We start from the raw sequence: 13,184 nt of genomic DNA, 5'->3' as shown, positions 1-13,184 counted from the left end.
CAGACGCCCCCCTCCCCCAACATTTTGACGAGGTAGGTTACAAAAAGTTACCACCACCTTATCAAAAATCCAATATTTCATTTAAAAATAAAATCTAAAAGAATGTCAGAGATGAAGATCCAACCAGGTCGTCGGGGTCGAGAGGCAAAGTTTCTTTAGAACTCACCGTTGTTTGCCTCCAAACGTCTGCGGCCACCAGTCAGTCTTCAACTGAATGCTAATGAGCAACTGATGGTACAAGTCAAGCAGTATGTACAATAGCATTAAAAAAAAAAAAAGAAACAGAAGGATCAAAATGGTAAACAACTCATTCATGATGGATTTTACTATACAGGTCTTTTTATTGAATATGCCCTGTGTACTCTAACCCCCAAAATCTGTTCTTAACATGATCATGGATGTGTGTTATAGGCTGTGTAAGTACACTGAAAATTGTTTTAACACTGGTTGGTCAAATGCAGCACTTCCTATTTCATTTAGATCATTGTTGACTTGAGTCCAAAACTGCGGTCTTAAGTACTCACATCTATCAGTCACCAGAACTGCAGCAGCTGGTGACATTGCACAGGTGCAAATCACACCCACATTTCACAAAAGCCTCAGTCATCTATGTGTTTGCATCGTTCATGTTACTCATTGAGCCAAGTTATTGATTTAATGTTAAGCATTTGCCAACAGATAAAGCCAGTGCTAGTATCTTTTTTTGCCCCCCCCCCCCTTCCATTATCAACTTTAATGGCTTTTAAATGTGCTTTTGGAAACAAGGTTATGTTTTGCACTCGTGGGAACCAGTTAAAAACTTATTTTATGGTTAAGTCCTTAGTTTGCAAAACATCGATGTGGAAATATCCAAATGAATGCTTCAAATTTTGAAGGCAAGGGATTAGCTGCAGGAGGAATTTAGGTGCCGATATGAAGTAATGAGACTATGGCGAGCAAATAAAGCAGATCAGCAATTCATTCTTCCAATCGAGACGACCAAAAAACTATTTCAGAGGTTAGGAAGGAATGATGGCTGCAGTCTTCCTTTCCTTACAATGTAGAGGGTTAAGTCAGGGTGGAATTTAGCCAAAGGAAGTTCTTAAAATTCAGATCACATAAGAAACAAGGTTTGACTTCTAAAATGTGGGGGGCGGGGGTGGACGAAGGGCGTGTGGATTCTTCTAGATAAGATCGGCCACATTCATGGGCATCTCCTCGATCGTGGTGTTGTAGAACGTCTCAATGTCCCTCAGGGTTCGCTTGTCATCCTCAGTCACCATGTTGATGGCTACTCCCTTTCGGCCAAAACGACCACCCCGACCAATCCTGACAGGACAAAGAATTCAGTTTCACTGGGCAAAGAACATTTAGTGGCTCCAAACAGCAGCAAGAGTAATTGGGAAAACTTGTGTTCAGGTGTCATACAGGATGGGAGATAAAGATGTGAAAGCTTCTTATATTTCCTGTCAAACAACTGAGGACAGTTGTATGTGTACATGTCAACATCAAAATTGTAATAATGACATGAACAATGTTTACAAACTGGCAATTATATTAACATGAACATGGCATGAAAAACTATTTGAAATGACAGGAATAGGTATTTGAGTAGTTAAGTGGAAGCAGTGTTGCATCTTCTGACAAACCAAACACTGAATTTCAGTCACTGTATTTGATGGATTAGTTTGTCATCCAAGTGCTACAGTGTTTTCTTTTAAAAACAATTCCATACAACAGTTTTATTGCTCAAAATAATTTGTAACTTGATTCTTGGCACTCCTCAGTTGTGTTTTTACCTGTGGATGTAGTTTTCCCTGTTGGTCGGCAGGTCGTAGTTGATGACTAGGGACACCTGCTGGACATCAATACCTCTGGCCTGAGGAGGGGATCCCAGCAGCCATTAGTTACACAGCATTAAGTAATTTGACTAATCTCAGTCACCATTTCAGTTCAGTGCACTAGAGCTCAGAAGTAAAGCAATTAAAGATGCAACAGTCCATACACTCCGATAGTATTGTTTGTTGGTCAACATGGGCAAAAGTGATTGTGAACTAATAGACTCAGTGTCTATAGAAATGTGTACATCTTCTTTAAACCTTTTTATAGTAGACTACATGTAGGGGATTTCTGCAAAAGATACGTGCAAAAATATCATCCAGTCAACAGTAAGCCCCCTCTAAAATGTTAATAAAATCATAACATGAAAGGACTAGACTAAGTGTAATCTGCCATTTAGTTGTGAGTCAAGACTTACACCCAGCCACAGTGGAGGGCAGATAAATTTCTCTACCAAGGAACTTTCAGTCCTTCACCAACACTACAGATGGGAGGAGAGGGAACCTTGGACACAGCTGAATCTATAGATGTACATATAAATACTGTACATGATGTGCCTGTGACACTGTCAGCAGCTCGTGTTTTCCAGCATACTCATTAGTCCGCACTCTGTTGATCATCTTGGATCTAGCCAAAAGTTGGTGTAAAAAGCAGTTCCTGTACATACCAGCAGATCAGTGGTGATGAGAACTCGACTGGAGCCAGAGCGGAACTCCCTCATGATCAAGTCTCTCTCCTTCTGGTCCATGTCACCATGCTGAAATATAAAGCAGGACCTTAAGTGAAGATAACAGACTAATTTGAATAACTGTTTAGAAGTCAGCGCTACCATGAATCAAATTTGTGCTCACAAGAACAGAGCTGAGTGAGATACTTTGTTATCCCTGCCAGATTAGGACCCTGTGCCATGGGAAAAAAAAAAAAAAAAACCACTAAGAAGACAAAGGATTTACTTACGTTGTACTTGCCACAAGTACAACGTAAGTTAATCCCTGAAATCTTTGCTAAAACAAAACCCATTATTACAGTTTGTAATTGTTATCCTACTAGTCCACATTGTCTGAGCTGACTTTACTGTACATCCTTCCACTAGTGCAACGCCTTAGTCAGGTATGACAGTGAGTAAAGGATCTTACCAGAGCAGAGACAGTGAAGTCTCTGCCTTGCATCTTCTCAGTGAGCCAGTCCACTTTCCTCCTCGTGTTAATGAAGATGACAGCTTGTGTGATAGTCAGGGTTTCATACAGGTCACACAGCGTGTCCAGCTTCCACTCCTAAGGGAAAATCACCAGGTCAGACACAGCCAGCTCAAAAAAGTTATTATCTGTACACTGCATGTCCTTGCCCTCTACTTTTTCCCCACAAGTAGCTAATTTACATTGATCATCCTGTATTCAAACTTGTAAAAATTCATCCTCCTGTCTAGTTTGCTGAATCCACTACACTGGAAAATGTTTCTCCACCTCTTTCTCCACATTGATGTAGAACTGGCGAATGCCCTCAAGGGTCAGTTCCTCCTTCTTCACCAGGATTCGGATAGGTTCACGCATGAACTTCTTCGTGACCTCCAAAACATCAGCTGGCATTGTGGCTGAGAGTAGGACAACCTAAAACAGACAAGGGCTGGTTAAAACCTGATCACTCATTTTCAGTTCTTGCATCCCTACATTCATGAGGCATTTTCAAATCACTTAGTGTTGTTAGCTTGATGTTTGCAGCTCATTTGAAATACAAATAAAGCTGCCCCCCGTATACATCCCGTTACAGACAGCACAAAGTGAACCATCTGAAGCTAATTAAAAGTCAGTTTCAAAATCTGTTGAGGTTCCCATGCTGTCAAAAGGCTCAAACTGGTGCAGTGAATCAACTCCTACCTGTGTGCTGCTTAACAGTTTCTGGAAGATCTCGTAGATCTGGTCCTTGAACCCCCGACTAAGCATCTCGTCAGCCTCGTCCAGCACAAACATTTTGATGTACTTAGAAGCTGCAAAAAAAAAAAAAAAAAAAAAACGTGTTTGTTTTATGTACCCATACTTGTGTTATTTTAAAAAGGCTGGATATGAGAGTACAAGGGATGCTAACCAATTAATTGCCATCATCAAAAAAAAAATACATTCTGAGTAACAGTGTTCTGCAATTTGTTTTGTGATGTAGTTCCAGTTTGCATCACTGGTGGTGACACTTCAGTTAAGAGGTGAGGGTGTGCTGCCTTGCACTGTTCACCGTGCCAGTCTCCAGAGCTGATTAAAGAAAGATTTAGCTCTTTATGAAAACAATGTAGAAGCCTGCAGCTTGGATATGGTATGAATCAAAGTGCTACACATTAAATCACACTGGAAAATTCAAGCAAGTGGTTGCTGTAGCTCAGGAGGTAGAGCAGGCTGTCCACTAATCGGAAGATCGGCAGTTCGACCATGCATGGTAGCTTGCCGCCATTGGTGTGTGTGTGTGTGTGAGAGAATGGGTGAATGTGACTTGCAGTTTAAGAGTGCTTTGAGTGGTGGGAAGATTAGAAAAGGCATTATATAAGTGAAAAGCAAATGGTAAATGGACTGCAAATTAGCTACACAGCTCATGCTAATGTCAAAACTAGCAAATGACACCCTTTCAGAGGTGTGATGGTGCTGTATTCAGAAGTAGTGATGTATGATCATGCCTCTGCATCCCTGCTGTCCTGAGGACTCCAGCCAGCAGAACGCCAACCAGAATAACAAAACCACCAGGGGTTTACAGAGTCAGCTGACACGCATGGGTTTCATCATTATACAGCAGTTCTTTCTGAATGTTTGTAGCTCACAATCTGAAGTGCACCAAGCTGGAAGGCTGGATATCATGTTCAGTTGAGTAAAATTGCAGCAAGCAACTGCCTAAATTTGGACAAAATCCTCTAGATATGCAATTCTATATTGCAACTTTAATTTATATTGTGACAGTCAATATTGTGGAAATTCAATTATAGAGAATTGGAATTATAATGTAGAATAAAAACCTAATTTGTATACACTAATCATTTCTGCTCTCAAATATTTGTTTTGCATGACACACCTGCTTTCAGGCTCTCTTACTCCCATGCCAGCCAAACAAATCTCACACCAAATAGGACGTGTTCTGTTTGTTGCCCACAACCACCTGTATGTAGGACTCTATTAGGGACAGAATCCAAACAAACAGTTGCAGGCAACAAATAGATCAGTACTGACGTTTTTCCAAAACATCAGAATTAGCCGACATGTGAACACAACATACATGGTGTTGTGTTTTTGCAATTAGAAAAATCTGTATGCCCTGCAACAAAGTAAAACACACCCCACCCAGTGTAAATACCACTGGGTGGGGGGGGCCTGACGTTTGTCGAGTGTGCAGAGGCAAGCTATAACCTTGATACAGGTACTGTGCATTTTTCAGTAAGAAGTGACTGATTTTAAATCTGAAGCAGGAATTGTTAAAAATTGTGCAAATTATTATTCCCCTAAACCCTCCATATTCAATTGAGAAACTTTCAGTAACATCAAGCAACTCAGATTTGTCACAATTCTGCAGGATGACTTACAGAGGTTTTTGCGAGTTAACATGTCAAAGACGCGGCCGGGGGTTCCCACCACAATGTGAGGGGCTTCAGCCTGCAGCTTCTGGACTTCACTGCGGATGCTGGTCCCTCCAATACAGGCATAGCAACTGGCTCCCATGTAGTCACCCAGGGCCAGTATCACCTTCTGGATCTGGGGGAAAAAAAAAAAGGCAAAGAAACATTATCACTTGTTGATTCATGTGTTAGGCCATGAAAGCAGTAAACATTCATCAATGCATGTCATAGGTTGTTGGAATGCTGTTTAGCCAACTCACAAATTCAGAAACAACATTTACACAACTTTCTCCGCAGTTTCTTGTAGCTTCTAGGAACGCTCATTTTGTTTTCCGTTTGAACACTGTATCCCTGTATGAGACACAGACGGCTGTTACTGTTAACAAGGACCAAAAAACCCACCACTGGCTCCTGCTCCCGTTTATGTTTTTAAAAAAAACAAAAAAAACCCTCTGTGCTGAAGCTAGCATGCAGACTGGAGCTGCTTTCATGAGACAGACAAATGAATCAGAGCTCAGAGGATCACATATGGCATTAACTGACATGTGCAGCATCAAACAACAATAGTCAGACTTAAGACGAAGTAAGAAGCTAAAAAAGCTTTTCAGTGAAGCTTAAGTTTGTTAAACTGACAGTTTTAACTGTCCAGTTTATCTGCTACTGCTGCTTTACCTTATGGTAATGTAGCTTGATAGTTTGGATAGCTTGACTGCTGATATATTCCCACTGTGTGTTGTTTGTCCACAATTACTGTAATTATCATAAAGCTAAAGTTCTGTTTCATGCTCACTCAGACTTTAAAGAATCTTCAGAGTGAGTAAAGGAATCGGGAGAGAACAGACAGAAGCAAGGAAGAATCGCAGGATGTAACGTTAATGGTGTTGAAAGAAAAAGGAGAAAGTAAAGAACTGATTCAAAAAGAAGGTGCAACTGATTCAAGATTTAAATAAACAGTTTAAGGATGAAAGAGAAACACAAAAGGCAGCCCAGGTGTCAGGTGATGAGAGACATGCACAAATTCAAAGCAGGAGGCAGAAAAACTGGCAAGGTCTGACTTACACCTGTATCTAGATGAATTACTGTTCTGTAAATATTTTTAAAAGCACAATCTGTTATCCAAATGTAAACTAAAGGGCAGCCTAACAAGTCAAAGCACAAGATTAAACCCTGCTATAAAAGCACAGATCTTTGAACACAAGTACTAAAACTACAAAACAATTCTATTAACATGTTTTCTTCAGCTGTTAAAAACGTTGGCCTCAGTAACCATTGTAAACAGCACTATGAGATAATTCCAGTTAATAGGAAACAAAATGCTGATTCATCATCCATCTGACTGATTCAATCTCTGATTGCAATCATACCAGGAATGAAAAACTTCACATAATGAGTGAAGCTGCAATAAGTGCGGTAAAACGATCCCTCCATTTGTTAGAAGCTCTGGTTTAAAACCAGAGTGGAAATGGAAGCCTGAAACCAAAGTTATTCTACTGACCAGGGCTGTTGCGGTGAAGGAATTTCCCCTGTAGTGGTTCAGGGTGGTACAACAGCGTGGTATGTGGTCTATGCGATATTAGCGCCTTTTGAGATCAATCAAGGTATGTTCGTCAGGTACTGATGCTCCATTAGGCTGACACATAATCAGACTAACACGGAAAACAACTTTAAATTTGTGGTGTGGCAGATCGTATGTAGGGTTTCCACCAGTGTATCGACCCCCCTGCTGGGCCTAAGCATTGGGGATTTAAAAAAGATAAAATTAAGATGTTTTCTAAAAACGTGTTATACAAGTAGTGTAAGGAATGTGTACGCTCAGTGCGTAGGGTGTGCAATCGAGAGCGAGCGTGCGTACAGTGACAGTGAGGCTGCACCTACCAGAGAAACCCGCCTACCATCCAAGAGCAGGCAGAGAGCGAGTGAGTTTCTGCCGAAAACAAGCACCGAGACCGAGGAAGACATGAGAGCAGCTGCTCACCAATAGCTAGCATTATGTGTAATTACAACACAAAGCAGGACTCTGCTGCAGCAGACGGCCACAGAGCAGACACTTGCTATGATTGTAGCATCCGTCATCCGACTAAGTATTGATAACATGCTTTATTATTTTACAAATGAGTTTGTTTTTTGATGAACGTGGGAGCTGATATGCGAAATTAAATGGGTTTTAGTTCTATAAAAACAAGCAAAACAACGGTGGGGGCATTTAGCAAGTAATCAGTATATGCTCAAACACAGTGTAATACTGGGAACACCTTTACACACGGCAACATGCTTTGCTCAGCACCAACCCCGTTAGCTCACCCCGAGCCTGGCTCTGTTATGGGGGCTGGGCGCCAGGTTAGCTGGCACTCAGTGTGCAGCGGGCAGGATCCTCTGGAGCCACCAGACTGGACGAGCTGCTGAACATTCAATACACACACATTTAAGTGTAAACCATGAAGGCCTAGCCTCAAAAAAAAAAAACAAAAAAAAAAACAAAAAAAACCCCATGAACATGGGGTTAGGGCGGTTGCTTGTCACCCACCGTGGATGGCTTGTCTACAGCACGGTATTGCAATGTTGCAATTATTGTGATGGCCCTACTACTGTCCAATAAAATTTTTTTTTTTTTTTTACTTGTCACTTTATTGAAAAGTCAGGATCCTGTAGGAATGATGACTGAATTCCAGTGATTCAATTGGTCAGTGGTCAGGCTGTTGATAGATTTTGATCCAATCCTCCAAAATTCACTTACTCCAGAGCAGACAGCATGAAGTGGGAGACTTACATACATTGTATTGTGTGTAAAAACTGCTTTGTCTGCTCAAGATTAGCTTATTTCTGTCTGCTGTTCTCTAGCCTCAGCCCCCCCCCCCCCAGGCAAGTATCAAAACTAGCTAATGATTCCCTTTCAGAGGTGTGATGGGTGCTGTATTCAGAAGTAGTGATGTATGATCATGCCTCTGCATCCCTGCTGTCCTGAGGACTCCAGCCAGCAGAACGCCAACCAGAGCAACAAAAACACCAGGGTTTACAGAGTCAGCTGACACGCATGGGTTTCATCATTATACAGCAGTTCTTTCTGATTGTCTGTAGCTGGCACCATAAGTTAGTATTACGTGTTCAGATGTTAGTCTGTTCCTGCTGCTGTGAAACATGCTGACCATCTGAAGTGCACCAAACTGGAAGGCTGGTTTGATTCATGGTGACAAACTTCACATTTTACAAGTTGGTCTTTCCACCTCCACACACACACACACACACACACACGTTTGGTCAAATACATTAAAGCAGTTTTGCCTAAGGCAAAAAAAAAAAAAAAAAGAAAAAGAAAAAAAAAGAACATATGCATTGGAATACTGCAGATACTTGATGGACAAAAGTCTGAGGTGTACATCTTAATTTTGTAACTGCAGCCTACAGTGTCAAATTACTACATTTGAAATTTGTTGAAGTTGGGCTGAAACAGTGTTTTCGTCTGTACATAGAAGTCCAACAGATTGATCAGATCACTGGTTAAGCCTGAGGTGCAGCAAACACTAAAAACCAACTGGACCAGGGCACTGTTTCCCACAAGCATAATGAGTGAAGACAAGCTTACAAATGATTCTAGATTAGTGAGCAACTCCTACCCAGCCGTAGGAGGCCCAGGGCATCTTAGAAGCTCTGCATATTGCAGAAGGAACCAAAAACTGTTTTTAACTGTTTTTTGTTTCTGTTTCTCTTTTCATGAACACTGATATTTAAGTGAGATTTGAAGTAAAATTAGTGACAATGTTTAAATTACAAAGAAAAAAAACAAATTAATCTATGGCCTTATCCATCCATCTTGTCTTTCTACTACTACTGTATTTGTATATGCGTATCGTTACTGTTTTGTTACCTGCCTTGAGACTACAGATATAAATTAGCATTCTAGCCAACTCCGGCATCTTGTATTTTATACTTCTGTTCATTAATGTGCTCTGTCCCTATCAAATAAAATAAATTAACTGATCATGTTCTATGAAAAATGCAGTTATGTGATTGGCTGCATCGACATGAGTTAAAGCAGGGAAGAGACTTGGCCTCTTACTTGCCATGTTTGTAACCATGATCTACAGAACAACTATAGAACTACTGAGAGTGTTACATGATAACCCAGCTCTAAAATTGATTACCAGCTATCTAAAGCATTAACCTGCTAGAACACTGAGTGCAACACTTATGTTTTTAAAATGTGTTTTGATTTTTAAAAAAAAAAAAAAAAAAAAGGAAAAAAAAAGAAGAAATATGGTTTCCGTGCAAGAGAGTCTACCTGCTGAGCCAGCTCCCTGGTGGGGGCCAGAACCAGAGCCTGGGTGCCTTTCAACTCCACATCAATCTGCTGGAGGATGGAAATGGCAAAGGTGGCAGTCTTCCCAGTGCCAGACTGGGCCTGAGCAATCACATCATAACCTAAAGAACAAAACACAGAATAACTTATTGGAAATATTTTGTCAGAGAGATCAGTGTCTTGGTCTGATACCCGACTTGATCCAATTGCTAGGGTGGTGATGCTCCAGTGATTTCCTCAGATCAGAATATTTTTAAAACAAGTAGCTGACAGCACGAGTTGGCCCTGATAAGTTGTGTGTTTTTTTTTTTTTTTTTTTTTTTTTAAATGGCTAGTAGAATAAATTGTACCAGTAACAAAATAGACACTGACAAGTATGTGCATACTAACTACAATAATTTTAAGGTATGACAGCAGATCACAATGAGTAAGGAGGTTTGGCAATGGATTTAATTAAAACAGCAGTGTAATTAAATTGTCAAGATTAAGTTACTAAAAGTAACAAGGATAGCTCATTCAGTTCAAGTATTTGCTGTAAGTATCCGTGCATCTCAAGTTTTGGTTTGTGTGGATTTATTGTTTGGCCACATACAATAATATGAGCGCCCCATGAAATAAGTTACACCAATTGCAGGTGTGATGTTTTAATTTATCCAGTAGGAGGCAGTAATACACCTTAAAGCTGGTTTGCCAACCACAAACTCCATTTAAAGTCCCATTCAAACAGCTCAAAATTACTTTTTAACAAGTCATTTCCTTGTCAACACTTGCTGCTTATTTTCTCAACCATAATGAGACTTACAGCTCAGGTGACATATTTCATTGCTACTTGCTTGATTGTTTTGTATGTTTGAAGGGGCCATTTTATAATCATTTGTCAAGATGCAACTGACTGGCACCCCCCCCCCCCCCCTTCATTTAAAAGGGTCAAACCCGCTACAAAGTGACATGAAGATGTGATTTGATGGCACGGATTGCAAAATGGAGGGAGTAAATAGCAAGGGGAGAAGAGGCAGGCCAGAGGACACAACACAAAGTGTCCAAGCTAAAACAAAGCAGAAACTCTGTACAGTGTATGTAAAACCAAACTAGCCTACCACAATAGCACCATGTCAAATGCTTAATCATCTCAGCAGAAAGTATCCAGTCCACAGTGTGGACACTACACAAGGCATTAGCATCACAACGATGACTATTGGTAGAATACTTCACATAATATAAAATAATCAATGGCTGCAGCCCTATACACATGTACCCCACTGTTTTCAGTGAGGAAAACAGCTACAATGATTGAGTCTCTAGGCATGTGTAGAGGCATATGCACACACACAAAGAAAGCTGTCAGAATGCTTTACTGAAGGTGCACCTTACTTACCCTTGATACAAGGGATAATGGCTCTCTGCTGTATAGCGGAAGGCTTCTCAAAACCATAGGCGTAAATTCCCCTGAGCAGAGCCTCGCGCAGGTTCATCTCATCAAAACTGTCCACGATCTGGTTCCAGTTGCTCTGTAGGAGGTGGGCCCAAATGAGGAGCAACATGGCAGAAGAAATTAAGACACTCATGGCATATTGCCTCACCACATTAGACTGGCTAAATAGCCTATTAATTTAAATACATTTTTATTTTTCCCTTAATATCAGTTCCATGGCTAGCACCAGTGTGTCAGCATCAAATTTGAGTCTGAGCTAAGCATTCATTTCTCTAAAGAAAGGTACTCTATGTTTGAAGCGTTTCCACAAGCTTACAATAAAAAATAAAGTATTCCATCCTCTACACAATAATAAAGAATTGATTGAAATTCACTAAACTGTAAAGGTTTTCTATGTGAATTACTGCAGCAAGTTGGGACTCACCTCAATGATCCCATCTGGCTCCATGCCCTCTGGGCCATTGTCTCTGAGAATGACAAAACAAGGCATTGGTATTATTCCTTGGAGATTTCCTCCGCACCATATGACACAGTTTAAAATTCATAGCCAAAAAAAATAATTCAAAAGCCATTTTGCGTCAACTTTTGCAGCTTTGCTTGGAGGGATATTCCTTTTCCAGCCCCTTTGTGTCTTCACTCTTCTTGTCAATATCTTTCTTATCAGACGCCTGCATTTTTTAATTAGCAATTTTCGATTTTATGCCACCTCCTAAACACGACGAACAGTAATTGTTGGCCTCCTCTATACACTTTAGAAAAATCAATTCGTCTTTTTACCCTGGTACTTCTAGGCAAACGCCTTTTCGGAAGTCCGCCATTTCTACATCTTAGATTCAAGATGGTCGTTTCTCCAGTCAGGGCTGAAACAATCTAAAGTGAGTCTGTGGAAATAGTGCCCACAACTAATCACATCGATTTAAGTCGAACAGTCTACAAAATGCTACTTATTTTTTTAGTCTAACTTATCAAATTAAGAATGGGTTTTAAGACGTTACTCCGATGCAAATGCGAGATAGTAAGAATAAAGAAAAAGCTTAGCTAGTTGAAGCCGCGGCCCGCTACAGTCACTGCCAACAGGCCTCGGTCGTCTTTATGCGGCCTTTTATCACACTTGTCAAGTCAGCGAAACCTATTAACTCCTTTATACCGACACTAACCAGGCGTTTGTTTCACGAAGGCAGGGTATGCTTTCACCTACGGCAATGTTAGGGGAAAAGCTTCCAGCAACAGCATTTAGCGGCCTACGCTACCGGCATTGTCCAAACCGCTGGTTAGCACCAGCACGACCATGTGCGCCCATCCTACAAATAGAACAAATACTTTTAAATATGCACCGCAAACTCCACAGTCCACCCCCATCCACCGTAAGACAAGCCGGAAATGTTACATTTAAATATACTCAGATGTAATATTACACTACTAACGACAGAATCACTTGAAACAAATAGAATTTAGGAAGGCCTAGTCCAGGCTCATTCACGTGCTACCCAAGGCGCCGGTTGCCATCTACTTTGTTTCAGCTATGTTCAGGACCTACGGCGATCGGCATCGTTACTATTTCCTACAAAACACGTTTGTGTACTATAATTTTAGGAGGCAAAATACACGTTTATAACTTAAAATAACAAAACCTTAGATCTGAGCTAAACGTAATGGTTTACAAAACCGGTAAGGTTTGTGTGAGACCGGGTATCGGTGGGCCTTCACGTTACTCGAGCACAGAAACACCAGGATGCTCCGCTCAATGTCTACATTGCCAGGAGTAATCAATAACCAAGACAAACATACCGACGTTAACTTGTAAATCCATTTTTTAACACAGAAAATGATCATATCAGCATTAATGTTCTCCTTACCTATTATCATATTCAGCCGACATTATTACAAAGAAAGAAACTGCGGCAGAAATGTCTTATATACGTTGACACACACAAAGAGGCTTTCTCATTGCAACAGAACGCCGTCATTTAGCTGTAATCCCGCCCAACGTTACTTGTGATTGGTCAATCTGTACGTCGTATAAAAGTAGGTGGACCGTAGCGTCTGTGGTAGTGCAC

General features: G+C 40.8%; 1 protein-coding gene and 2 non-coding genes across 3 annotated transcripts; all 3 read right to left on the bottom strand.

Annotated features, from left to right (window-relative positions):
- Positions 1-317: 317 nt before the first annotated feature.
- On the bottom strand, positions 318-13,065 carry eif4a1a (eukaryotic translation initiation factor 4A1A). Its single transcript, XM_042400856.1, has 11 exons — positions 12,984-13,065; positions 11,552-11,594; positions 11,071-11,203; positions 9,678-9,817; positions 5,369-5,537; positions 3,693-3,802; positions 3,282-3,425; positions 2,955-3,092; positions 2,486-2,575; positions 1,779-1,858; positions 318-1,308 (listed from the first exon to the last, which is right to left on the bottom strand). Exons 1-11 carry the CDS (start codon positions 13,004-13,006, stop codon positions 1,164-1,166), a joined length of 1,215 nt encoding a protein of 404 aa, XP_042256790.1. The 5' UTR covers positions 13,007-13,065; the 3' UTR covers positions 318-1,163.
- Positions 4,445-4,585, bottom strand: LOC121890181. The gene has a single exon (XR_006093730.1). It is a non-coding gene; the product is annotated as a small nucleolar RNA SNORD10 (small nucleolar RNA).
- LOC121890180 lies at positions 8,312-8,451 on the bottom strand. Its single transcript, XR_006093729.1, has one exon. It is a non-coding gene; the product is annotated as a small nucleolar RNA SNORD10 (small nucleolar RNA).
- Positions 13,066-13,184: the final 119 nt, after the last annotated feature.

The sequence above is a fragment of the Thunnus maccoyii genome, chromosome 22 (assembly GCF_910596095.1).
Source record: "Thunnus maccoyii chromosome 22, fThuMac1.1, whole genome shotgun sequence".
Taxonomy (NCBI): Eukaryota; Metazoa; Chordata; class Actinopteri; order Scombriformes; family Scombridae; genus Thunnus; species Thunnus maccoyii.
This window is presented reverse-complemented; position numbering and strand designations above follow the sequence as displayed.

Excerpts from the sequence above, each read along its gene's own strand:
- eif4a1a (XM_042400856.1), bottom strand. The coding sequence starts at position 13,006 with ATGTCGGCTGAATATGATAATAG. Across the intron at positions 11,204-11,551 it reads AGCCAGATGGGATCATTGAG|AGCAACTGGAACCAGATCGT; the intron begins GTGAGTCCCAAC and ends CACCTCCTACAG. Across the intron at positions 1,309-1,778 it reads AGGGAAAACTACATCCACAG|GATTGGTCGGGGTGGTCGTT; the intron begins GTAAAAACACAA and ends TTGTCCTGTCAG.